Raw genomic sequence first — 27,612 nt, forward strand, 5'->3', positions numbered from 1 at the left:
TGGAGGCTGGCCCAGGTAAACGGCCCATCGCCATGGAGACTGGCCCAGGTAAGCGGCCCATCACCATGGAGACTGGCCCAGGTAAGGTGCCCCTTGGCCCATCGCCATGGAGGCTGGCCCAGGTAAACGGCCCATCGCCATGGAGACTGGCCCAGGTAAGCGGCCCATCACCATGGAGACTGGCCCAGGTAAGCGGCCCATCGCCATGCAGATTGGCCCAGGTAAGCGGCCCATCACCATGGAGGCTGGCCCAGGTCAGTGACCCCTTGGCCCATCGCCATGGAGGCTGGCCCAGGTAAGGTGCTCCTCGGCCCATCACCATGGAGACTGGCCCAGGTAAGGTGCCCCTTGCCATGGAGACTGGCTCAGGTAAGCGGCCCATTGCCATGGAGAATGGCCCAGATAAGCGGCCCATTGCCATGGAGACTGGCCCAGGTAAGCGGCCCATCGCCATGGTGACTGGCCCAGGTAAGCTGCCCCTCGTCGCCATGGAAACAGGCACAGGTAAGGTGCCCCATCAACTCGCGTCACCACAGGGCTGCAATGGTTCCAGAAAGTACCTCACCACTATTCTCAAGGTTAATTAGGGATGGATAACTAATGCTGGCCTAGCCAGCGATGCCCACATTCCATAAAAGAATGAGGAAGCATCTCCATAATACTCCCCAACTCTTGACTCACCAACATCCTCATCCCCCATCGTCTCTTAGCCTGTCCATAAGACCATAAGGCATAAGAGCAGAATTAGGCCACGCGGCCCATCGAGTCTGCTCCGCAATTCAATCATGGCTGATATTTTTCTCATCCTCATTCTCCTGCCTTTTCCAAATAATGCCTGATCCCCTGATTAATCAAGAACCTATCTATCTCTGTTTTAAAGACACTCAATGACCTGGCCTCCACAGCCTTCTGTGGCAAAGAGTTCCACAGATTTATCACTCTCTGGCTGTAGAAATTCCTCCTCATCTCTGTTTTAAAGGATCGTCCCTTTAGCCTGAGGTTGTGCCCTCTGGTTCTAGTTTTTCCTACTAGTGGAAACATCCTTACCACATCCACTCTATCCAGGCCTCGCAGTATCCTGTAAGTTTCAATAAGATCCCCCCTCATCCTTCTAAACTCCAACGAGTACAGACCCAGAGTCCTCAACCGTTCCTCATACGACAAACTCTTCATTCCAGGGATCATTCTTGTGAACCTCCTCTGGACCCTTTCCAAGGCCAGCACATCCTTCCTTAGGTATGGGGCCCAAAACTGTTCACAATACTCCAAATGTGGTCTGACCAGAGCCTTATACAGCCTCAGAAGTACGTCCCTGCTCTTGTATTCTAGCCCTTTCGACATGAATGCTGACATTGCATTTGCCTTCCTAACTGCCGACTGAACCTGCACGTTAACCTTAAGAGAATCTTGAATAATGACTCCCAAGTCCCTTTGTGTTTCTGATTTCCTAAGCATTTTCCCATTTAGAAAAGAGTCTATGCCTCCATTCCTCCTTCCAAAGTACATAACCTCACACTTTTCCACATTGTATTCCATTTGCCACTTCTTTGCCCACCCTCCTAACCTGTCCAAGTCCTTCTGCAGCCCCCCTGCTTCCTCAATACTGCCTGTCCCTCCAATGTAGGTCAGAAGTCAAGGTGTAGGGGGAAATTGTCTGCTCAAACAAGGAAGAAAATATTTGGCTTCTTGAGTGTGTCACACAGTAACAGGAGGAGGTCTGAATCCAAAGGAGAGAACGGATACACAAGGGGAGAGGGGTTACACAGGGGATTCACAGGTGGGGAGATGCACAGAAAAGCTTATTGTGAACAGGGGCAGGGCTGAATGAACATGTGGACATGCATCTAGGAGAGGCGAGAGGGGAGCTGACATTCATTCCTTGGGTTAACACATCTCCATTAATACAATTGACAATGATTATTCCAGTCATCATACCATATTTAGCAACCTCGACCACCTGTACAAACGAACGCTGCTCACATCTCAACCACACAGTAAATGCTGATTGCAGAGAGCTCTTTGTGAGTGTGTTTTCCAGAGTGAAACATTGATCAGGGAGTGTTGACACAGAGACAAGAGAACAAACTGTACCTTACTGGATCAAAGAAACACAGAGTGTCCCTGAACAGGACTGCCTATTCCCACATGCTGCTACAAGTCAGCAGCTCACACACCAATCAGCAAGAGGGGCTTCACAGTCAGTCTCTCAGTCCAGAAAAACCCAAAGATCTTTACTCAGTGAACCACATTCTGAAAATCATTCACATTGCTGTGTTAGATGCAGGGCATTTGTCAGTGTGTGGACAATGGGTCAACGTTCGGGGACAATGGGTCAGTGTGTGGGGGCAACAGGTCAGCCTGCAGAGGACAGGCATTAATCCATGTCTCTTTATCTCTGCTCAGATTCCATTTCGAGTTGTCACAGCGCATACTGATCGAGTTAGCTGCTGCAAATTTTGTTTCAATGACTGCCGCTTTCTCACCTGTTCTTTTGATGGACGTGTCATTCTCTGGGTAAGACTATTTTGGTCAGTTTTGTGTTTGTCAATCCAATCTGATATTAAACCAAAGACCCATTTTAACATTTGCATAGAAAAGGCAGATTCCACGGACTCAATGGAAGAACAGCAATTCTGTTCCTCATGTTCTGTGGACAGTATTTATCCCAAAACTCGCATTCACTGAAACAGATGATCTTGTTCTTTAGAACCATAGAACCATATCAAGTAGACTTATTTGGGATCCTGCTGTGCACAAATTGGCTGCTGCATTTTCTTGATTTCAACAATTACTTAACTTCTAAAACATGTTTTTGTGGCTGTCCAGTACTTTGGAGCATCCGAAGACTATGAAATTTATTATTTATTCATTTATTAGTGTCACAAGTAGGCTGCCATTCACTGCAATGAAGTTACTGTGAACACCCCCGAGACTCCACACTCCAGCGCCTGTCCGGGTACACTGAAGGGGAATAGAAAGGATAGTCATTTTGTCTTTCAAGCACACCTGCCTCTTTCTGTTCCTCCACTCCTTTTCAAACAGTGTCCTGACTTTATGTTGCCTCCCCTCATTCTTCTCACCAAAATCACTTCCCAGTCCTCTGCATTAAACTGAATGTTCATTGCACCAGCCTGTCCACGTCTCCCTGAAAAGTGTTGTAGAGGGACATTACTAATCTGGCAGATTGGGCAAATAGTTGGTATTTCAAGTTCAAACCAGATAAATGTGAGCTTGTACATTTTGGAAGAAGGATAGGGAGGCCGCTTATTACTTGGAAGGGATAGAGGAAGAAAGGGGTATTGGACACAGCTAAAAATTACTCCACGGATTAGCAAGGTCATAAAAAGCAAACCAGGCACTAGGCTTTATTTCTAAAGGAATAGAATGGAAAAATAAGGAAGTTGTGCTAAACCTGTATCGAAACTTGGTTAGATGTCCCCACACATCCCGGACATATTGTCTTCCACCTTCTTCCGTCGGGAAAAAGATACAAAAGTCTGAGATCATGTACCAACCAACTCAAGAACAGCTTCTTCCCTGCTGCCATTAGACTTGTGAATGGACCTACCATATATTAAGTTGACCTTTCTTTACACCCTAGTTATGACTGTAACACTGTAATGTATTCTGCATCATCTCCTTCCTTCTCCCCTATGTATGGTATGCTTTGTCTGTTTAGTGTGCAAGAAACAATACATGTGACAATACTAAATCATATCAAATTATAAAAAGGATAGAGAGACACTGGAGAGTGTGTACCAAAAATTTACAAGGATGTTACCAAAAATGTGTGGTATACATATCGGTAATGGAATGACACGCTTGATCTCTTTTGAAAAACAAAATACTGCGGATCATAGAAACCCTACAGTACAGAAAGAGGCCATTCGGCCCATCGGGTCTGCACCGACCACAATCGCACCCAGGCCCTACCCCCATATCCCTGCATATTTTACCCACTAATCCCTCTAACCTATGCATCTCAGGACACTAAGGGGCAATTTTAGCATGGCCAATCAACCTAACCCGCACATCTTTGGACTGTGGGAGGAAACCGGAGCACCCAGAGGAAACGCACGCAGACACGAGGAGAATGTGCAAACTCCACACAGACAGTGACCCAAGCCGGGAATCGAACCCAGGTCCCTGGAGCTGTGAAGCAGCAGTGCTAACCACTGTGCTACCGTGCCGCCCACGGATGCTGGAATATGAAACAAACAGAAAATGCTGGAAAATCTCAGCAGGCCTGACAGCATCTGTGGAGAGAGAATAGAGTCAACGCTTAGAGCCGTGAAAGATTTAGTCTGTTCTCTCTCCACTGATGTTGTCAGACAAAAGAACAAAGACAATTATAGCGAAGGAACAGGCCCTTTGGCCCTCCAAGCCTGCACCGACCATGCTACCCAATTGAACTAAAACCCCCTACCCTTCCGGGGACCATATCCCTCCATTCCCATCCTATTCATGTATTTGTCAAGACGCCCCTTAAAAGTCACTACCTTATCCGCTTCCACTACCTTCCCCGGCAACGAGTTCCAGGCACCCACCACCCTCTGTGTAAAAGATCTGCCGCATACATCTCCTTTATACCTTGTCCCTCGCACCTTAAACCTGTGCCCCCTAGTAATTGACTCTTCCACCCTGGGAAAAAGCTTCTGACTATCCACTCTGTCCATGCCTCTCATAATCTTATAGACTTCTATCAGGTCGCCCCTCAACCTCTGTCGCTCCAGTGAGAACAAACCAAGTTTCTCCATACCAGGCATCATCCTGGTAAATCTTTTCTGTACCCTCTCCAAAGCCTCCACATCGTTCTGGTAGTGTGGCGACCAGAATTGAACACTATATTCCAAGTGCGGCCTCACTAAGGTTCTATAAAGCTGCAACATGACTTGCCAATTTTTAAACTCAGTGCCCCGGTCGATGAAGGCAAGCATGCAGTATGCATTCTTGACTACTTTCTCCACCTGCATTGCCACTTTCAGTGACCTGTGTACCTGTACACCCAGATCCCTTTGCCTATCAATCTTAAGGGTTCTGCCATTTACTGTATATTTCCTATCTGTATTAGACCTTCCAAAATGCATTACCTCACATTTGGCTGGATTAATCTCCATCTGCCACCTCTCCACCCAAGTCTCCAACTAATCTATATCCTGCTGTATCCTCTGATGGTCCTCATCGCTATCTGCAAATCCACCAACCTTTGTGTCGTCCGCAAACTTACGAATCAATCCAGTTACATTTTCTTCCAAATCATTTATATATATTACAAACAGCAAAGGTCCCAGCACTGATCCCTGAGGAACACCACTTGTCACAGCCCTCCATTCAGAAACACACCCTTCCACTGCTACCCTCTGTCTTCTTTTACCGAGTCAGTTTTGTATCCACCTTGCCAGCTCACCTCTGATCCCATGCGACTTCTCAGAAAATCTCAGACCGGCTGAGATTTTTTCGCATTTTCTGGGTCTCTGCTTTCTTGAAGGAAGGAAGGCTGAGGGGTGACCTAATGGAGGTCTTTAAAATTATGAAAGATTTTGATAAAGTGGATACAGAGAGAATGCTTCGCTTGTGGGGAAGAGCATAATTAGAGGAAATTAATATAACATAGTTATCCAGAAATTCAATCAGGAATTCAGAAGAAACCTTTTGGTTCTTTAGAGGTTGAGAGGGGGATGTAATAACTGGAAATGAGAAAATGGCTGAGGCATTGAACAGGTATTTTGTGTCGGTCTTCACAGTGGAAGACACAAATAACATGTCAAAAATTGATGACAGGAAGGGTATGGCAGGTAAGAACCTAGAAACTATCATTATCACGAAAGAGGTAGTGTTGAGCAAGCTAATGGGGCTAAAGGTAGACAAGTCTCCTGGCCCTGATCGAATGCAACCCAGGGCACTAAGAGAGATGGTGGGAGAAATAGCAAATGCACTATTGGTAATTTACCAAAATTCGCTGGATTCTGGGGTGGTTCCCGCAGATTGGAAAACAGCAAATGTGACGCCACTGTTTAATAAAGGAGGTAGACAAAAGGTGGGTAACTATAGGCCGGTTAGCTTAACTTCTGTATTCGGGAAAATGCTTGAATCATCAAGGAAGAAATAGCGAGACATCTGGATGTAAATTATCTCATTGGGAAGACGCAGCATGGGTTCATGAAGGGCAGGTCATGTTTGACTAATTTGGTGGAATTCTTTGAAACATTACGTACACAGTGGACAATGGGGAACCTGTGGAGGTGGTGTATCTGGATTTCCAGAAAGCATTTGACAAGGTGACGCACCAAAGGTTGCTGCATAAGATAAAGGTGCATGGTGTTATAGGCAATGGATAGAGGATTGGTTAACTAACAGAAAGCAAAGAGTGGGGGTAAATGGGTGTTTTTCTGGTTGGCGATCAGTGACTAGTGGTGTGCCCCAGGGATCAGAGTTGGGACCACAATTGTTTACAATTTACATAGATAATTTGAAGTTCGGGACCAAGTGTAGTGTGTCAAAATTGGTAGATGACACTAAGGTGAGTGGCAGAGCAAAGTGTGCAGAGGACACTAAAAGTGTGCAAAGAGGTGTAGATAGTCTAAGTGAGTGGGCGAGGGTCTGGCAGATGGAGTACAATGTTGGTTAATGTGAGGTCATCCATTTTGGTAGGAATAACAGCAAAATGGATTATTATTTAAATGGTAAAAAATTGCAGCATGCTGCTGTGCAGAGGGACCTGGATGTCCTTGTGCATGAATCACAAAAAGTTGGTTTGCAGGTAATTAAGAAGGCAAATGGAATTTTGTCCTTCATTGCTAGAGGGATGGAGTTTAAAAACAGCGAGGTTATGTTTCAGCTGTATAAGGTGCTGGTGAGGCCACACCTAGAGTACTGTGTACAGTTTTGGTCTCTTTACTTGAGAAAGGATATACGGGCACTGGAGAGGATGCAGCGGACATTCACAAGGTTGATTCCGGAGTTGAGAGGGTTGGCTTATGAGGAAAGACTGAGTAGACTGGGACTATACTCATTGGAATTCAGAAGAATGAGGGGAGATCTTACAGAAACATATAAAGTAAGAAGTCTCACAACACCAGATCATTATCCAACTGGTTTATTTGGTAGTACGAGCTTTCAGAGCGCTGCTCCTTCATCAGTGACTCACCTGAGGAAGAAACAGCGCTCCGAAAGCTTGTGCTACCAAATAAACCTGTTGGACTTTAATCTGGTGTTGTGAGGGTTCTTACTGTGTTTACCCCAGTCCAACACCAGCACCTCCACATCATCAGAAACATATAAGATTATGAAGGGACTAGATCAGATAGAAGCAGGACGCTGTTTCCACTGGCGGGTGAAACTAGAACTAGGGGGCATGGCCTCAAAATAAGGGGGAGCAAATTAGGACTGAGTTGAGGAGGAACTTCTTCACCCAAAGGGTTGTTAATCTGTGGAATATCCTGCCAGTTGAGGCTACCTCATTGAATGTTTTTAAGGCAAGTATAGATACATTTTTGAACTGTAAAGGAATTAAGGGTTATGGTGAGCAGGCGGGTAAGTGGAGCTGAGTCCATGAAAGGATCAGCCATGATCTTATGGAATGGTGGAGCAGGCTCGAGGGGCCAGATGGCCTATTCCTGCTCCTAGTTCTTATGTTCTTAACCAAGAGAGAATGTGGAACTCATTATCACAGGGAATGGTCTGAGTGAATAGTGTGAATGTAATTTAAGGGGAAAGGAGACAGGTATATGAGGGAGAAGGGAATAGATGGTTACGTTTATAAATTTAGACCAGGAAAGAAGGCAGCAGGTTTAAGTGGAACAGAAACAACAGCATGGATTGGTTGGGCTGAATGCTGGGTAATCCTATGAAGTCCGATTTGATCCACCTCATTGTTTATGAATTTCACTCCATATGAAAATTTTGATGTAAAGGACTCCATACCAAAGAAGAAAAACTTTTCTTTTCTCTACTTGAATTGTATAAAGTGCTCAGCCTGACTTCTTTGTTCCTGACAGGATCTGTTGACTGGAACTTCTGTTTCGGAGTTTGGATTCCAACCTGCCCCACTCATCGAGTGCTGCATTACTCCCGATAACCAAAGGTAATCTTTCTACTGTTTCTGATTTCAAAAATTAGAGAAGCCCCCACTGCTCAGAGTGAGTAAGAGTCATGGCATCTTTGACAATTTCATTCTAAGAACAGCTTTTCTGGTCATTATCATATTGCTGTTTGAAAATTGGCTGCTGTGTTTTCTACATTATAGAAATAACGAAAGCTCCAAAAAGGTACTTCATTGGGCTGTACAGCGCTTTGGGACGTCTACGATATAAATGCAAATCCTTATTTTTCTTTCTAAGAGTTGAATGGATTGAGATGTAGCATTTAGACTTAGTAGACTCACTGTGACACATAAAACACTGTATTCCTTCACAGGATGTGGATGCCACTGGCTAGACCAGCATTTATTTCCCATCCTTAATTGCCCTAGAGAAGGTGGTGGTGAACTGCCTTCTTGAACCACTGTAAGTACCTCCTCAATGCTGTTAGGGAGGGAGTCCCACGATTTTGACCCAGTGACAGTGATGGAACAGTGATATATTTCCAAACCAGAATGGTGAGTGAATTGGAGGGGAACTTGCATGGGTGGTGTTCCTATGCAACCACTGCACTTCTCATTCGAGGTGGTAGAGACCATGAGTTTGGAGGATGCTGTTGAAGGAGCAGTGGCGAGTTGCTGCTGTGCATCTTGTAGATGGTACACTCCACTCCCACTTTGCATTGGTGGTGGAGCATGTGAATGTTTAAAGTGGTGGATGGGGTGCTCATCAAAAAGCCTGCTTTGTCCTGGATGGTTTTGAACTTCTTAACTTTGACTGTTTATAGAAACTGCACTCATCCAGGCAAGTGGAGAGTATTGCATCACATTCCTTATTTGTGCCTTGTAGATTGGACAGGGTTTTGGGAGTCAGGAGGTGAGTTACTCACTGCTGCATTCCTAGACTCTGAACTGCTCTTGTCGCCACAGTATTCATATAGAACATAGAACATAGAACAGTACAGCACAGAACAGGCCCTTCGGCCCACGATGTTGTGCCGAGCTTTATCTGAAACCAAGATCAAGCTATCCCACTCCCTATCATCCTGGTGTGCTCCATGTGCCTATCCAATAACCGCTTAAATGTTCCTAAAGTGTCTGACTCCACTATCACTGCAGGCAGTCCATTCCACACCCCAACCACTCTCTGCGTAAAGAACCTACCTCTGATATCCTTCCTATATCTCCCACCATGAACCCTATAGTTATGCCCCCTTGTAATAGCTCCATCCACCCGAGGAAATAGTCTTTGAATGTTCACTCTATCTATCCCCTTCATCATTTTATAAACCTCTATTAAGTCTCCCCTCAGCCTCCTCCGCTCCAGAGAGAACAGCCCTAGCTCCCTCAACCTTTCCTCATAAGACCTACTCTCCAAACCAGGCAGCATCCTGGTAAATCTCCTCTGCACTCTTTCCAGCGCTTCCACATCCTTCTTATAGTGAGGTGACCAGAACTGCACACAATATTCCAAATGTGGTCTCACCAAGGTCCTGTACAGTTGCAGCATAACCCCACGGCTCTTAAACTCCAACCCCCTGTTAATAAAAGCTAACACACTATAGGCCTTCTTCACAGCTCTATCCACTTGAGTGGCAACCTTTAGAGATCTGTGGATATGAACCCCAAGATCTCTCTGTTCCTCCACAGTCTTCAGAACCCTACCTTTGACCCTGTAATCCACATTTAAATTAGTCCTACCAAAATGAATCACCTCACATTTATCAGGGTTAAACTCCATTTGCCATTTTTCAGCCCAGCTTTGCATCCTATCTATGTCTCTTTGCAGCCTACAACAGCCCTCCACCTCATCCACTACTCCACCAATCTTGGTGTCATCAGCAAATGTACTGATCCACCCTTCAGCCCCCTCCTCTAAGTCATTAATAAAAATCACAAAGAGCAGAGGACCAAGCACTGATCCCTGTGGCACTCCGCTAGCAACCTGCCTCCAGTCCGAAAATTTTCCATCCACCACCACCCTCGGTCTTCGATCAGATAGCCAGTTACCTATCCAATCGGCCAACTTTCCCTCTATCCCACACCTCCTTACTTTCATCATTAGCCGACCATGGGGGACCTTATCAAACGCCTTACTAAAATCCATGTATATGACATCAACTGCCCTACCTTCATCAACACACTTAGTTACCTCCTCAAAAAATTCAATCAAATTTGTGAGGCACGATTTGCCCTTCACGAATCCGTGCTGACTATCCCGGATTAATCCGCATCTTTCTAAATGGTCGTAAATCCCGGCGAGTCCTGTTCAGTTTCTGGTCAATGGTAACCCCCAGGATGTTGATCATGGAGTATTCAGCGATGGTAATGTCATTGTATCTCAAGGAACAATGGTTAGATTCTCTCTCGTTGGAGATGATCAGTGTCTGCTATATGTGTGGTCCAAATAGTTTTGCCATTTCTCAGCCCAAGACAGAATGTTATCCGGGCTTTTTTGCATTTGGACATGGACTGCTTCAGCATCTGAGGAGGCGCAGGTGACACAACTGCCTCACAGCACCAGGGACCTGAGTCCAATTGTACAGAGTACAGGAATGAGACAGAGAATCTGGTGAACTGGTGCAATGACAATAATCTCTCCCTCAATGTCAGTAAAACAAAGGAGATAGTCATTGACTTTAGGAAGCAAAGTGGAGGACATGCCCCTGTCTACATCAATGGAGGGTATCCTCAATGTGAAGATGGAACTTTGTCTCCACAAGGACTGTGCATTGGTCACTCCGACCGATACTGTCATGGACAGATTTATCTGCAGTCGGCAGGTTGGTGAGGATGAGGTCAGGTATGTTTTTCCCTCTTGTTGGTTCCCTCACCACCTGCTGCAGACCCAGTCTAGCAGCGATGCCCTTTAAGAATTGGCCAACTTGACCATTGGTGATACTATAACCCACCCTTGGTGACAGACATTGAAGGTCCCCACCCAAAGTATAATCTGTCCCCTGACCACCCTCAGTGCATCCTCCAAATGGTGTTCAATGTGGAGGAGTACTGATTCATCAGCTGAGAGAGGACTGTAGGTGGCAACCAACGGGGATTACCATGTCCATGTTTGACCTTGTGCCATGAAACTTCATGAGGTCCAGAGTGAATGTTGAGGACTTCGAGGGCAACTCTCCCCTGACTGTATGCCACTGTGCTGCCACCTCTGGTGGATCTGTCCTGCTGGTAGGACAGGACATACCCAGGGATGGTGAGGGTGGTGTCTGGGACATTGTCATATTCACAGAATCATACCTTACAGATAATGTCAGGCTGTTGTTTGCCTGGTCAGTGATACAGCTCTCCCAATTTTAGCACTTGCCCCTCAGATGTTAGTAAGGAGGACTTTGCAGGCTTGACAGGGCTGTGGTTGCTATTGTCATTTCTTTGGCTAGCCCAATGATGGGTGGTGTTCTGATTTTGTTATGACCCCAGCTCACTAGGTTGCAACTTTTATTTTGTAATGTGGATGACCAGAGTCACAGGACAGCCAATTAACTTTTAACAAAATAAAACATTTATTAAACAAGGAAAGATAGACTATACTACACTACTCCTTTACCCCACCTATATCTTTACAAGTACACACAGATTTAAGGATTATACAAGGTACAAAATATATTCTAATGTACACAGCCCGTGTCAACCAAAAGGTAAAATGTGGTTAGACACACTACTCTCTGAAACCAAGTGACAGATGCCACCCAATACAACTTCTGTGGATTTCCCATCAAATCTTCCCAGATGCTTGTCACACTGTGAGCTAACTGGTCTCACTGGAACTCTGACTTCTGCAAGGGTTTCCAAACTCTACTCTCAAAGAACACACTTTGGAATCTTACCATAGAACCATAGAACATTACAGCTCAGAAACAGGCCTTTTGGCCCTTCTTGTCTGTGCCGAACCATTTTATGCCTAGTCCCACTGACCTGCACTTGGACCATATCCCTCCACACCCCTCTCATCCATGAACCCGTCCAAGTTTTTCTTAAATGTTAAAAGTGACCCCGCATTTACCACTTTATCCGGCAGCTCATTCCACACTCCCACCACTCTCTGCGTGAAGAAGCCCCCCCTAATATTCCCTTTAAACTTTTCTCCTTTCACCCTTAACCCATGCCCTCTGGTTTTTTTCTCCCCTAGCCTCAGCGGAAAAAGCCTGCTTGCATTCACTCTATCTATACCCATCAAAATCTTATACACCTCTATCAAATCTCCCCTCAATCTTCTACGCTCCAGGGAATAAAGGTACCCAACCTATTCAATCTCTCTCTGTAACTCAGCTTCTCAAGTCCCGGCAACATCCTTGTGAACCTTCTCTGCACTCTTTCAATCTTATTTACATCCTTCCTGTAACTAGGTGACCAAAACTGTACACAATCTTCTCCCGCACAAAGCTTTCTCTAGGATGCCTTCATCAAGAATCCACATCCAAGGTTTTAGCCTCCCCTTTCAGTATTCCTCTGCCCTGAAACACCATGTGCATTCAAGCTTCCGCATAATCTCTCAGGTACCCAGCCACGCCAACAGAACAGTACTGCTTCACAAACTGTATTAACATGTCATCAACCTCAGGATTACTCCAGATATCTAGTTTCTCTCTAGGCAACCTCTCCAGGCCTGTGTCTTGCAGCTCTGTCTTTTACCGGAGCTTTACTATCTGCTTCTGATTTGATTTGATTTGATTTATTGTCACATGTATTAACATACAGTGAAAAGTATTGTTTCTTGCGCACTATACAGACAAAACATACCGTTCATAGAGAAGGAAACGAGAGAGTGCAGAATGTAGTGTTACAGTCATAGCTAGGGTGTAGAGAAAGATCAACTTAATGCAAGGTAAATCCATTCAAAAGTCTGACAGCAGCAGGGAAGAAGCTGTTCTTGAGTTGGTTGGTACGTGACCTCAGACTTTTGTATTTTTTTCCCAATGGAAGAAGATGGAAGAGAGAATGTCTCTTATGCTGGCTGCTTTCCCAAGGCAGCGGGAAGTGTAGACAGAGTCAATGGATGGGAGGCTGATTTGCATGATGGATTGGGCTACATTCATGACCTTTTGTAGTTCCTTGCGGTCTTGGGCAGAGCAGGAGCCATACCAAGCTGTGATATAACCAGAAAGAATGCTTTCCATGGTGCATCTGTAAAAGTTGGTGAGAGTCGTAGCTGACATGCCAAATTTCCTTAGTCTTGTGAGAAAGTAGAGGCGTTGGTGGGCTTTCTTAACTGTAGTGTTTGCATGGGGGGACCAGGACAGGTTGTTGGTGATCTGGAGACCAAAAAACTTGAAGTTCTCGACCCTTTCTACTTCGTCCCCGTTGATGAAGACAGGGGCATGTTCTCCGCTACACTTCCTGAAGTCGATGACTATCTCCTTCGTTTTGTTGACATTGAGGGAGAGATTATTGTTGTCGCACCAGTTCACCAGATTCTTTATCATTGTCCACCTGCTCTGGCAGTTTCTTTGAGCAGCTTTTTCCTTCTCAATTATCTGGTTCCAACTGAACTCAAATGCTTCTCATTTTCATTGTAGGCTTTTGATTGCTAAGCAACAGCTTAGTTTTTTTTAAACCTGTAATTGATTGGGTGGTAAAACTGCAATTATAATGCAGGCAAAGTTTAAAGTGAAACTAAGAGCCACAGACAGATTTGTAAGCACCTGTGTTTAGCATGAAGCTAAAGGTTTAACACTTTCTTAGCACAAGATACAGAAACACAAATGAAGCTTAAACCTAATTTCTAATACCCACAATATACATAGAAATTGCTTAAATTATCGCTATTTCCTAACATTTTTCTGTAGCAGTTTGATACAACTCAGTGTCAATTTCAAAGGGCAGTTAAGAGTCGACCACATTGCTGTGGGTCTGGAGCCAGAGGTAGGTCCGAACAGCTAAGGGCGGTAGATTTCTTCCCCAAGGGCATTAGCAAAATCGTTTTTTACAACAATTGAAGATAATTTCTTGGTCACCACAACTGAACCTACTTTTCTTTCTCAATTGCAGCTGTTTTTATTAATTTAATTTAAATTCCACCAGCTGCCATGGTTAGATTTGTCCCAGAGTGTTAGCCTGGACCTCTATTTTCCCCTGGACTGGTAGTCCAGTGATATTACTGCTACACCCATCCCATCACGCCTCCATTCCTGTCCAGCACAGCAACTTAAACAAATAATCAGTGTTAGAACATAGAACATAGAAAGCCACAGCACAAACAGGCCCTTCGGCCCACAAGTTGCGCTGATCATATCCCTACCTCTAGGCCTATCTATAGCCCTCAATCCCATTAAATCCCATGTACTCATCCAGAAGTCTCTTAAAAGACCCCAACGAGTTTGCCTCCACCACCACCGACGTCAGCCGATTCCACTCACCCACCACCCTCTGAGTGAAAAACTTACCCCTGACATCTCCTCTGTACCTACCCCCCAGCACCTTAAACCTGTGTCCTCTCGTAGCAACCATTTCAGCCCTTGGAAATAGCCTCTGAGAGTCTACCCTATCCAGACCTCTCAACATCTTGTAAACCTCTATCAGGTCACCTCTCATCCTTCGTCTCTCCAGGGAGAAGAGACCAAGCTCCCTCAACCTATCCTCATAAGGCATGCCCCCCAATCCAGGCAACATCCTTGTAAATCTCCTCTGCACCCTTTCAATGGCTTCAACATCTTTTCTGTAATGAGGTGACCAGAACTGCGCGCAGTACTCCAAGTGGGGTCTAACCAGGGTCCTATAAAGCTGCAGCATTATCTCCCGACTCCTAAACTCAATCCCTCGATTAATGAAGGCTAGTACGCCGTACGCCTTCTTGACCGCATCCTCCACCTGCGAGGCCGATTTAAGAGTCCTATGGACCCGGACCCCAAGGTCCTTCTGATCCTCTACACTGCTAAGAATGGTACCCTTCATATTATACTGCTGCTTCATCCCATTGGATCTGCCAAAATGGATCACTACACACTTATCCGGGTTGAAGTCCATCTGCCACTTCTCCGCCCAGTCTTGCATTCTATCTATGTCTTGCTGCAACTTCTGACATCCCTCCAAACTATCCACAACACCACCTACCTTGGTGTCGTCAGCAAACTTACCAACCCATCCCTCCACTTCCTCATCCAGGTCATTTATGAAAATGACAAACAGCAAGGGTCCCAGAACAGATCCCTGGGGCACTCCACTGGTCACTGACCTCCATGCAGAGAAAGACCCCTCCACAGCCACTCTCTGCCTTCTGCAGGCAAGCCAGTTCTGGATCCACAAGGCAACAGCCCCTTGGATCCCATGCCCTCTCACTTTCTCAAGAAGTCTTGCATGGGGGACCTTATCGAACGCCTTGCTGAAGTCCATATAGACCACATCCACCGCTCTTCCTTCGTCAATGTGTTTGGTCACATTTTCAAAGAACTCAACCAGGCTCGTAAGGCACGACCTGCCCTTGACAAAGCCGTGCTGACTACTTTTGATCATACTAAACTTCTCTAGATGATCATAAATCCTGTCTCTCAGGATCCTCTCCATCAACTTACCAACCACTGAGGTTAGACTCACCGGTCGGTAATTTCCCGGGCTGTCCCTGTTCCCTTTCTTGAATATAGGGACCACATCTGCAATCCTCCAATCCTCCGGAACCTCTCCCGTCTCCATCGACGATGCAAAGATCATCGCCAAAGGCTCCGCAATCTCCTCCCTCGCCTCCCACAGTAACCTGGGGTACATCCCATCCGGTCCCGGCGACTTACCAACCTTGATGCCATTCAATAGTTCCAACACATCCTCTTTCTTTATGTCCACATGCTCGATCCTTTCTGTCCACCGCAAACCAGCAGTACAACCACCCAGATCCCTTTCCACCGTGAATACCGAGGTAAAGTATTCATTAAGCACCTCCGCCATTTCTAACGGTTCCGCACAAACTTTTCCCCCTTCACCTTTTAAGGGTCCTATGCCTTCACATCTCATCCTTTTACTCTTGACATATTTGTAGAAAGCCTTGGGATTCTCCTTAATCTTACCCGCCAAGGTCTTCTCATGACCCCTTCTCGCTCTCCTAATTTCCTTCTTAAGCTCCTTCCTACATCCCGTATACTCCTCTAAATCCTTAACACCTCCTAGCTCTCTGAACCTTCTGTACGCCTCTCTTTTCTTATTCACCAGGTTCATCACAACCTTCGTGCACCACGGTTCCCGTACCCTACCAACACCCCCCTGTCTCATCGGAACATTGTCATGCAGAGCTCCAGACAAACATTCCTTGAAAATCCTCCACTTTCCTTCGGTACTTTTCCCCAAGAATGCCTCCTTTCAATTTACCCGTCTAATTTCCTCCCTGATGACACTGTATTTCCCTTTACTCCAGAGAAACACTTTCCTAGCCTGCCTGATCCTATCTCTTTCCAATGCTATCGTGAAGGAGATAGAATTATGATCGCTATCCCCAAGATGCTCACCCACCGAGAGATCCTCCACCTGTCCAGGTTCATTAGCCAGCACCAGATCAAGTACAGCCTCTCCTCTAGTAGGCTTATCCACATACTGTGTCAGGAAACTCTCCTGGACACACCTAACAAACTCCTCTCCATCCAAACCCCTAGCCCTAGGGATATTCCAATCTATGTTTGGGAAATTAAAATCTCCCATCACGACAACTCTGTTATTCCTACATCTCTCCAGGATCTGTTTCCCCATCTGCTCCTCAACATCTCTGTTACTATTGGGCGGCCTATAGAAAACACCCAGCAAAGTTACCGACCCCTTCCTGTTCCTAACCTCCACCCACAGAGTTAACCCTATACTTCCCACAGCTCCTCGAAATTCTCTTCAGGTACGCTATACTGACATAAATTTCTGGTTAATCCCCAGCCAGAGTATTGTGTTCAATTCTGGGTGCTGCACATCCTCAAGATGAAGCCAAGGAGATTTATTAGGGATGAGGGACTTGATTATTTAGAGAGGCTTGTGTGTGAGAGGATTTGAGTGTGCGCGTACATGTGTGTGTGTGTGGGTGTGTGAGAGGGTTTGAGTGTGTGTGTATATGTGTGTGTGAGAGAGGGTTTGAGTGTGCGTGTATATGTGTGTGAGAGAGGGTTTGAGTGAGTGTGTATATGTGTGTGAGAGAAGGTTTGAGTGAGTGTGTATATGTGTGTGTGAGAGAGGGTTTGAGTGTGCGTGTACATGTGTGTGAGAGAGGGTTTGAGTGAGTGTGTATATGTGTGTGTGAGAGAGGGTTTGAGTGCGTGTATATGTGTGGGTGAGAGAGGGTTTGAGTGTGCGTGTATATGTGTGTGAGAGAAGGTTTGAGTGAGTGTGTATATGTGTGTGTGAGAGAGGGTTTGAGTGTGCGTGTATATGTGTGTGAGAGAAGGTTTGAGTGAGTGTGTATATGTGTGTGTGAAAGAGGGTTTGAGTGAGTGTGTATATGTGTGGGTGAGAGAGGGTTTGAGTGTGCGTGTATATGTGTGTGAGAGAAGGTTTGAGTGAGTGTGTATATGTGTGTGTGAAAGAGGGTTTGAGTGTGCGTGTATATGTGTGGGTGAGTTTGAAAATCAATGAACGTGTTTGTGTGATGATTTGAATGAGTGTGGGGGGGTGTATTTAAGGGAGATTTGAGTGTATCTGAGGATTTCACTGTGGATGGGTGAGTGTAAATTATTATACAGGAGGCAGTGAATGGTACATTGGATTTGGAAGGAGGTGGGTTAATCAGTTTGCAGTCTGCAGTTCATCCTCACTCTGTTTTATGTTTGAAACTGCAGACTCTTCACCTCGTCATGGGACAAATCGTTGAAAGCGTGGGACGTTGAAACGGGAAAAGTTCTTGTAGGTATTTATTCAGAGTTCATCTCCAGGATGTCCCTGTCAGTCAAGTGTGTATATGAATAAGTGTATCTATGTATATGAATGGGAATGTTGTGGAGATGCCAGCGATGGACTGGGGTAAGCACAGTAAGAAGTTTCACAACACCAGGTTAAAGTCCAACAGGTTTATTTGGTAGCACGAGCTTTCAGAACGCTGCTCCTTCATCAGGTGATTCTCACCACCCCCCCCCCCCCCCCTTGCCCCTATGGTAATGGCCTGGTCGGCCTCAGGTAAGGCGGACACAGGTTTTGTAGACCCTCTCATGGGCTCTATTCTTTTATTGATGGATGCACACTCATCAGCTGAAGTCCACTACCCCTTACACAACAATGCAAAATTATGTCAGTGTTTTTGCTTTCACAGAGTACCAGAGGTCCTGGTTTCAGATAATGGTACTGCCTTTACCAGTGTGGAATTTCAGAAATTCATTTTCAATTATGTTAAGCACACCAAAAAAGTGGCATACTACCTGTCGAACAGTTTGGCAGATCGAGCTGTGCAAACTTAATGAAAAAGCAGTCACCAGCATTCATGGACACCAAGATTGCATGATTTATTAGCCTATAGAACTGTCACCCCATAGTCAATCGCCCTGGCAGGACTACTAATGGGGAGTGGGTTGTGTACAACATTAAGCCTCATATTTCCAAATTTGGTGGGAAGGATGGAGTCTAAGCAAGATATCCAAAAAAAGGAATCACAACTCCTCAAAGGCAGAGTGATCACTTAAGGTGAACAATCATGTTTTTGTGAGAAACTTTGAGAGCAGTCCTAGCTGGATCTCAGAAACTGTTGTAGCAAAAACTGGACCAGCATTGTGTTAACTGAGAGACCAGGACAAAATCCTGAGGAAACATTTAGGCCGTTTGAGGAAAAAAAGAGTCTCCACCAGAGCTAATAGTGTCAACAACCCAAACATGCCCACAGTTAGTATTCACCAAAATACTGAGAGCCAAACAGGCCATTGTGAGCCCAGGACCTGTTACCGCAGAAGCCAAAGAAACAGCAACAGAGGATGTCCTTGTACCAACAGAAGCTGATGGAGAGGCCAGCCAGAGCGAGACAACACCCAAAGAGAAACCCCAACTCCCATCACTCTCAACGTAAACAGAAGTTCCCTGAGAGACTGACGTCAAGATCTTTAGGTAATAGGGCTCCCAAAGTGGGAGGATGTCACTGTGATCTTGGAGACTATGATCTTCTCGTCTGAGGTTTTGCCAAATCTTAGGGATCATGTGACGGGACCAATGGGACCACAAGGTGCATGATTTGGAGAGCGGGCTTTAAAACCTGTAAATAAAGCAAAATACTGCGGATGCTGGAATCGGAAACAAAAACGGAAAATGCTGGAAAATCTTAACAGTTCTGACAGCATCCGAGGAGAGAGAATAAAGCTAACGTTTCGAGTCTGGGTGACCACTTGCGTGGTCAGTGCAGGCTTGGAGGGCCAAAGGGCCTGTTCCTGTGCTGTAATTTTCTTTGTTCTTTTCTTTGTTCTTTCTTTGACCCTTTGTCAAAGCTGAAGGCAAGGAAAATAGGACGAGATTTATACTGTAAGGATGAGGGAGTGGGAGGTCTGTAATTGATAAGAATGGCATAGATAAAAAGACAAAGGGAATGTAAATAGTGATGATAAAGGTAGGAATGGTGCCAAGGGCATCCATGAAGAGCATTCGCATTTCTTAGAAATAGTCTTTTCTTCCTGTAAGTAAATAGTTGTTACTTCACCAGCCATTCTGGATGTCATGACATTAGCCTTTTATAGTTCATGCACTAGGACACCTAGATGCCTCTGTACCTCAGAGCTCTGCAATCCCTTAACATTTAGATATGCATTTTTATTTTTCCTGCCAAAATGGACAATTTCATTCTTTCCCAAATTTGACTCTATTTTCCAGATCTTTGCCCACCCACTTAACCTATTCACAGTAACTTCATTGCAGTGTTAGTGTAAGCCTATTTGTGACACTAAACCTGGTAGGAGGAGGTGGTTACGCAATGGTATTGTCACTGGACTAGTATTCCAGAGACCCAGGGTAATACTCTGGGGAGCCAGGTTCAAATTCCAACATGGCAGATGGTGATATTTAAATTCAACGAAAATCTGTAATTAAAAGTCTACTGATGACCATGAAACCCATTGTTGACTGTTGTAAAAACCCATCTTATTCGCTAATGTCCTTTAGGGAAGGAAATCTGGTGCCCTTACCCAGCCTGGCCTACGTGTGACTCCAGATCCACAGCAATATGTTTGACTCTTCATGTCTTCTGAATGGCCAAGCAAACCACTTAGTTCAAGGGCAGTTAAGGACTCCCACATCCCCTGAATGAATAAAAAAAAACCTCCTTATGTTCTCTTGACAACTTACGTTCCTACCTATGTACCTTTGTTTCAACAGCAGATTTGGCACACATCCCATCCAAGTCATTTATATAAATTGTAAACAATTGAGGTCCCAGCATTGATCCCTGTGACACATCATTTATTACATCTTGCAAACCTGAAAAAGTCCAATTTATGCCTACTCAACCAATCTTCTGTCCATGCAAATATGTTACCCCCTATAACATGAGCTTTTATTTTCCACAATAACCTTTGATGTAGCATCTTATCAAATGCCTTCTGGAAATTCAAGTACATTATATCCACCGGTTCCTCTTTATCCACAGCACACGTGACTCACTTTAACTCCAATAAGTTAGTTAAACACAAGTTCCCTGATTACCTTGAACCTATCCAAATGCCCTGCCATAATATCTTTAATAATAGCTTACAGCATTTTCCCCCTATGACAGGTGTTAAGCTAACTGGCCTGTAGTTTCCCATGTTCTGCCTCCCACCATTTTTTAAATAACATATGGTATCTTCCAATCTCATGGGACCTTCCCCGAACCCAGGGAGATTTGGAAAATAAAAACCAATGCTTCAACTGTCTCACTGCACACTTCTTTTAAGACCCTAGGATGAAGTCCATTGGGATCCAGGTTCTTGTCAGCCCACAGCTCCAACAATACACTCAGTACCACTTCTCTTGTGACTGGAATTTTCTGGAGTTCCTCCATCCCTTCTATTTCCTGATCTATAGTTGTTTCTAGGATGTTTCTTATGTCCTCCATTGTGAAGACTGATGCAAGATATAATGGCCCCAAGCAATGGAAATGTTCCCAGCTTCCCACATGGAGCACGAGGAGCACACTATGGCTTTGACTTCACCTGCCATATCTTAACCCTTTTAAATCAATGCCTCTAGGGATGGCACTTCTTTCCTGATCCTCGTTACTACAGAATATACAAACTATGCTCCTTATACACTTATGGCTGTGTGGCCAAATTGCCCTCCAACTCGATTTTCAAGTTTGCTGATGACACCACCATTGTGGGTCAGATCTCGAACAGTGATGAGACAGAGTGCAGGAAAGAGATAGACAATCTGGTGAACTGGTGCGGCAACAATAATCTCTCCCTCAATGTCAACAAAACAAAGGAGATAGTCATCAACTTCAGGAAACGTAGTGGAGGACATACCCCTATCTACATCAATGGGAATGAAGCGGAAATGGTTGAGAGCTTCAAGTTTCTAAGTGTCCAGATCACCAACGACCTGTCCTGGTCCCTCCATGCCAATGCTATAGTTAAGAAAGCCCACCAACACCTCTACTTTCTCAGGAGGGTAAGGAAATTTGGCATGTCAGCTATGACTCTCACCAACATTTAAAGATGCACCATAGAAAGCATTCTGTCTGGTTGTATCACAGCTCCTGCTCTGCCCAAGACCGCAAGAAACTACAAAGGGTCGTGAACAAAGCCCAGTCCATCGCTCAAACCAGCCTTCCATCCATTGATTCCGACTACACTTCCCGCTGTCTTGGAAAAGCAGTCAGCATAACTCAACGACCCCACGCACCTCGGACATTCTCTCCCACCTTCTTCATCAGGAAAAAGATACAAAAATCTGAGGACACGTACCAACCAACTCAAGAACAGCTTCTTCCCTGCTGCTGTCAGACTTTTGAACAGACCTACCTTGCATTAAGTTGATCTTTCTCTACACCCTAGCTATGACTGTAACACTACATTCTGCACCCTCTCCTTTCATTCTCTATGAACGGTATGCTTTGTATATCGTACAAGAAACAATACTTTTCACTGTATAGTAATACATGTGACAATAAATCAAATGTCACAATATGACCTTACAAACTATAAGCAATAAAAGTAGTAAATACTTACCCAATCTTACCCACTACCCATCAATCAGCTATAGCCTCTACCGCTGCAGTACAAGACAAGTCTCTGAATAGTTAAGAAGCAAAGCAAAAAGAAGAAATGCAAAGAGCACCTCATTCCCCTCTACTCCAAATTCCCAATACCCACATTCACTCCGGCTGTGCCTCACTCACGATGAAGTCTCACCACTGCTCATGTGCAAAGCTCACTGATCGTGAGTTTAGAATCATAGAATCCCTACAGTACAGAAAGAGGCCATTCGGCCTATCGAGTCTGCACCGACCACAATCCCACCCAGGCCCTACCCCCATATTCCTACATATTTTACCCGCTAATCCCTCTAATCTACGCATCCTAGGACACTGAGGGGCAATTTTAGCATGGCCAATCAACCTAACCCGCACATCTTTGGAGTGTGGGAGGAAACCGGAGCACCCGGAGGAAACCCACGCAGACACGAGGAGAATGTGCAAACTCCACACAGACAGTGACCCAAGCCGGGAATCGAACCCAGGTCCCTGGAGCTGTGAAGCAGCAGTGCTAACCACTGTGCTACCGTGCCGCCTTCTAATAGTTACTTTTTTAATTGGAGCTCAGGTGAGCTAAGATGATTCACAAGCAAGTTAAGCTGTGGTAATAATCAGCACCTACTGAGGCCCTAAACAAATTTCTGGTGATTGACAGTTAACAGTCAGTCAGCTACCTTATCAGCTTTTTAACTAGACTACTGAACTTACAAAAATTAAAGAGAAAGACTTACTGGTTCAATTCCCACTCTGTTCCAAATTCCCGATACCCACACTCTGGCTGTGTCTCACTCAGGATGTGCTCTTGCCGATTGCTCCTGTGTAAAGCTCAGTAATAGTGTTGCTCTATGTTTGGCTGATGTGTTTGTCATAGTTGAAAAGATGGAGGTTATAAAGGCAGAGTGGGTGTGAGGCTAATACCATTTTGATGTCTATGATGGTGACATAGAGTTAGATGTGAATTGGTCTAGCTCAGTTGGTTGGACAGCTGGTTAGGGATGCAGAGCGCTGCCAACAACGCGGTTTCAATTCCCGTACCGGCTGAGGTTATTCGTGAAGACCCCGCCTCCTTAAACTTGCCCCTTGCCTGAGGTGTGGTGACCCTCAGGTTAAATCACCACCAGTCGGCTCTCAAAGGGGAGAGCAGCTTATGGTCATCTGGGACTGTGGCCACTTTACTTTTACTTGTGCACACCTTAGAGGGAACACAGCTGCCAGGTGCTTGGGTCCACATGGCAGGAATTGGGCTCCGTTGCCACCTGCTTCCATCCCTTTCTGCAGGTTGTCCTTCAGGGATCTCCCACCCCTCCACCATCACTCCATGGAACTGTGGGGTATCTGCGAAGGAGAGTGGGGTATCTTGGGGGGGAGAGTCGAGTAGATCAATGACCCTTTCCAGAAGGGAATTTCAGAAGGAATAGTCGGACTAATTGGAAACCTTTACCAAGAACCAGGACAGGCATGATGGACTGAATGGTTTCCTTTTTAGTTTCTGTAAGAAATCTCACAACACCAGGTTAAAGTCCAACAGGTTTATTTGGTAGCATGAGCTTTCAGAGCGCTGCTCCTTCATCAGGTGAGTGTAGAATTGGATTCACAAACAGGGCATATATAGACACAGACTCAATTGCAAGATAATGGTTGGAATGCGAGTCTTAACAGGTAATCAAGTCTTTACAGGTACAGACAATGCGAGTGGAGAGAGGATTAAGCACAAGTTAAAGAGGTGTGAATTGTCTCAAGCCAGGACAGTTAGTAAGATTTTGCAAGCCCAGGCAAATCATGGGGGAAAAGTAGTGTGACATGTACCCAAGATCGCTGCTGAGGCCAACCTCATGCGTGCGGAACTTGGCTATCAGTTTCTGCTCGGTGATTCTGCGTTGTTGTGTGTCTTGAAGGCCGCCTTGGAGAATGCTTGCCTGAAGATCGAAGGCTGAAGGCCCTTGACTGCTGAAGTGTTCCCCAACAGAAAGGAAATACTCCTGCCTGGTGATTGCCGAGCGGTGTCCATTCAACCATTGTCATAGCTTCTGCGTGGTCTCGTTGATGTACCGTGCCTCGAGACATCCTTTCCTGCAGCGTTTTAGGTAGACAACGTTGGCCGAGTCGTAAGAATGTGTACCGTGTACCTGGTGGATGGTTTTCTCACATGAGATGATGGCATCCGTGTCGATGATCCGGCATGTCTTGCAGAGGTTGCTGTGGCAGAGTTGTGTGGTGTCGTGGTCGCTGTTCTCCTGAAGGCTGGGTAGTTTGTGGCGCACAGTGGTCTGCTTGAGGTTGCGTGGTTGTTTGAAGGCAAGTAGTGGGGGTGTGGGGATGGCCTTGGGGAGATGTTTGTCTTCATCAATGACATGCTGAAGGCTCCGAAGAAGATGTCATAGCTTCTCCACTCTGTGGAAGTACTGGACAACGAAGGGTACTCTGTCTGCTGTGCCTCGTGTTTGTCTTCTGAGGAGGTCAGTGCGGTTTTTCACTGTGGCGCGTTGGAACTTTTGATCAATGAGTCGAGCGCCATATCCTGTTCTTACAGCATCTGTAGGTGTCTGTTGCGTTTCTCCTCATCTGAGCAGATCCTGTGTATATGGAAGGCTTGTCCGTAGGGGATGGCTTCTTTAACATGTTTAGGGTGGATGCTGGAGAAGTGGAGCATCATGAGGTTATCCGTGGGCTTGCGGTACAGTGAAGTGCTGAGGTGACTGTCCGTGATGGAGATGCGTGTGTCCAAGAATGCAACCGATTCCAGAGAGTAGTCCATGGTGAGTCTGATGGTGGGATGGAACTTATTGATGTCATCATGTAGTTGTTTCAGTGATTCTTCACCATGAGTCCAAAGGAAGAAAATGTCATTGATGTATCTAGTGTATAGGTTGAAGGTCCTGTGCGGTGAAGGGGTCTTGTTCGAACCTGTGTATGAAGATGTTGGCATATTGAGGTGTGAATTTGGTCCCCATGGCTGTTCCATGTGTCTGGATGAAGAACTGGTTGTTGAAGGTGAAGACATTATGGTCCAGGATGAAGCAGATGAGTTGTCGAATTGCATCTGGAGATTGGTAGTTGTCGGCATTGAGTACTGAGGCAGTTGCAGCAATGCCGTTGTCGTGGGGGATGCTGGTGGAGAGTGCCGAGACATCCATTGTGACGAGGAGTGTCCCTGGTTCAACTGCTCCATGGGTGCTGCGTTTCTGTGAGAAGTCCGTAGTGTCGTGACAAAAGCTGGGGGTTCCTTGTACGATGGGTCTTAGTTTCTGCAGTTTGAACAATCTCTCTCTCCCATTTTAGTGGTCGGTTGCTCACAATCGACCCCTGACCTGCTGTGATGTCTCCTTCGATGGAAAGTGTGTTGCGACTGGGAGTGACATTGAGAATGCTGTTTATATCAGAGACTCTGAAACTGGAGCATCCATCGCAAACCTGCAGGGTAAGCAGAGGCTCAGCATTTATTCCCAGTCAGGGAGCTGGGGGTTGTAAAGGAAGAATCATAGAATCCTACAGTGCAGAAGGAAGCCATTCGCTCCATCGAATCTGCACTGACCACAATCCCACCCAGCCCCTATCCCCATAACCCCCATGCATTTACCCTAGCTCGTTCCCCTGACACTAAAGGGCAATTTAGCATGGCCAATCCATCTAACACACACTTCTTTGGGCAGAAGGAGGAAACTGGAGCACCCAGAGATGAGGGAGGGAGGGCAGCACCATCTAGAAGGACAAGGGCAGCAGACACATGGGAGCACCACCAGCTGGAGGTTTCCCTCCAATATACCTATCCTCACTTAGAACTATATTGCATCCCTTCACTGTCACTGGGTAAAAATCCTGGAACTCCCCCTAATAGCACGGTGGGTGTACTGATACCACATGGACTGCAGCGGTTCAAGAAAGAAACTCACCATCACCTTCTCAAGGGCAATTAGGGATGGACGATAAAGGCTGGCCGAGCCAGCAATACCCACAATCCGCTAAAAAAGAAAACAAAGAGGGAGGAGAGGGGAGGGAGTGAGCCTGGAGAGAGTGGCGGGGGGGGGGAGGTGGGGACTGGCTGAGGAAGGAGGGATTGGTGAAGGAGGTGACTTACCTTGTTCCCTTTGCTTACAGCCAACAAAGAACAACGAAAAGTACAGCACAGGAACAGGCCCTTCAGCCTTCCAACCCTGTGCTAATCATGATGCCCTAACTAAACTAAAATAAAACCTTCTGCCCTAACTCGGCGCGTATCCCTCTATTCCCTCCCTATTCATGTACCCATCTAGATGCCTCTTAAATGTTGCTAATGTGCCTGCTTCCACCACCTCCTCTGACTATCCACCCTGTCTATGCCTCTCATAATTTTGGAGGCCTCTATCAGGTCCCCTCAGCCTCCGTCTTTCCAGTGAAAACAATCCTAATTTATTCAACCTCTCCTCATAGTCAACACCCTCGAGATCAGGCAACATCCTGGTGAACCTTCTTTGCACTCTGTCCAGAGCTTCCACATCCTTCTGGTAGTGTGGTGAGCAGAACTGCACGCAATATTCCAAATGCGGTCTAACCAAGGTTTAGATAGCTACAACATGATTTCCCAACTCTTGTATTCAGTGTCCTGGCTGATGAAGGTAAGCATGCCATATGCCTTCTTAATCACTTTGGCCATCTGGTGTTGCCACTTATAGGGAACTGTGGACCTGCACGTCCAGATCCCTCTGTATGTTAATATTCCTAAGGGTTCTGCCATTTACAATATAATTCACAACTAAATTTGATCCTCCAAAATGCATCACCTTGCATTTGTCTGGATTAAACTCCATCTGCCATTTATGTGTCCAAGTCTCTAATCTATCCATATCTTGTTGTGAGTCTCTGACAATCCCCAGCACTATCAGCAACTCCATCAATCTTCGTGTCATGCACAAACTTATTAATCAGACCACCTACATTTTCCTCCAGATCATTTATATATGCTCCAAACAACAGAGGTCCCAGCACTGATCCCTGCAGAACATCACTAGCTACATATTTCCATTTTGAAAAGCACCCTTCCACCACTATGCTCTGTATTCTATGACCAAGCCAGTTCTGTATCCATCTAGCCAGCCCAGACCTAATCCCATGTGATTTTAATTTTAGTACCAGTCTGCCATTTGGGACCTTGTCAAAGGCCTTACTAAAGTCCACATAAACTACATCCACTGCCCTTCCCTCATCAATTACCTTTGTCACCTCTTCGAAAAACTCAATCAAGTTGGTGAGACATGACCTTTCCTGTACAAAACCAGGCTTCCTGTCACTAACTAGTCCATTTTCTTCCAAATGTGCAAATATCCTGTCCCTCAGTATCTTCTCCAAAAGCTTCCCCACCACTGACCTCAGGCTCACTGGCCTATAATTTCCTAGATTATCCCCGCTTCCTTTCTTAAACAAGGGAATAACATTGGCTATTCTCCAGTCC

General features: G+C 45.6%; 2 protein-coding genes across 2 annotated transcripts in view; one reads left to right on the forward strand and one right to left on the reverse strand.

The window, feature by feature from the left end:
* The window catches only part of cebpa (CCAAT enhancer binding protein alpha), a 373,760-nt gene that overhangs the window by 37,212 nt on the left and 308,936 nt on the right, over nt 1-27,612 (reverse strand). The gene's annotated exons all lie outside the window — the stretch shown is intronic.
* Nucleotides 1-27,612, forward strand: part of LOC144492435 (WD repeat-containing protein 88-like) — a 52,540-nt gene that overhangs the window by 272 nt on the left and 24,656 nt on the right. Inside the window, exons 2-5 of the mRNA XM_078210443.1 lie at nt 2,404-2,514; nt 7,998-8,083; nt 17,827-17,890; nt 25,467-25,605. Coding sequence (XP_078066569.1) covers nt 2,404-2,514; nt 7,998-8,083; nt 17,827-17,890; nt 25,467-25,605 — 400 coding nt within the window. The remainder of the gene's footprint in view (nt 1-2,403; nt 2,515-7,997; nt 8,084-17,826; nt 17,891-25,466; nt 25,606-27,612) is intronic.

The sequence above is a fragment of the Mustelus asterias genome, chromosome 4 (genome assembly GCF_964213995.1).
Source record: "Mustelus asterias chromosome 4, sMusAst1.hap1.1, whole genome shotgun sequence".
Classification (NCBI taxonomy): domain Eukaryota; kingdom Metazoa; phylum Chordata; class Chondrichthyes; order Carcharhiniformes; family Triakidae; genus Mustelus; species Mustelus asterias.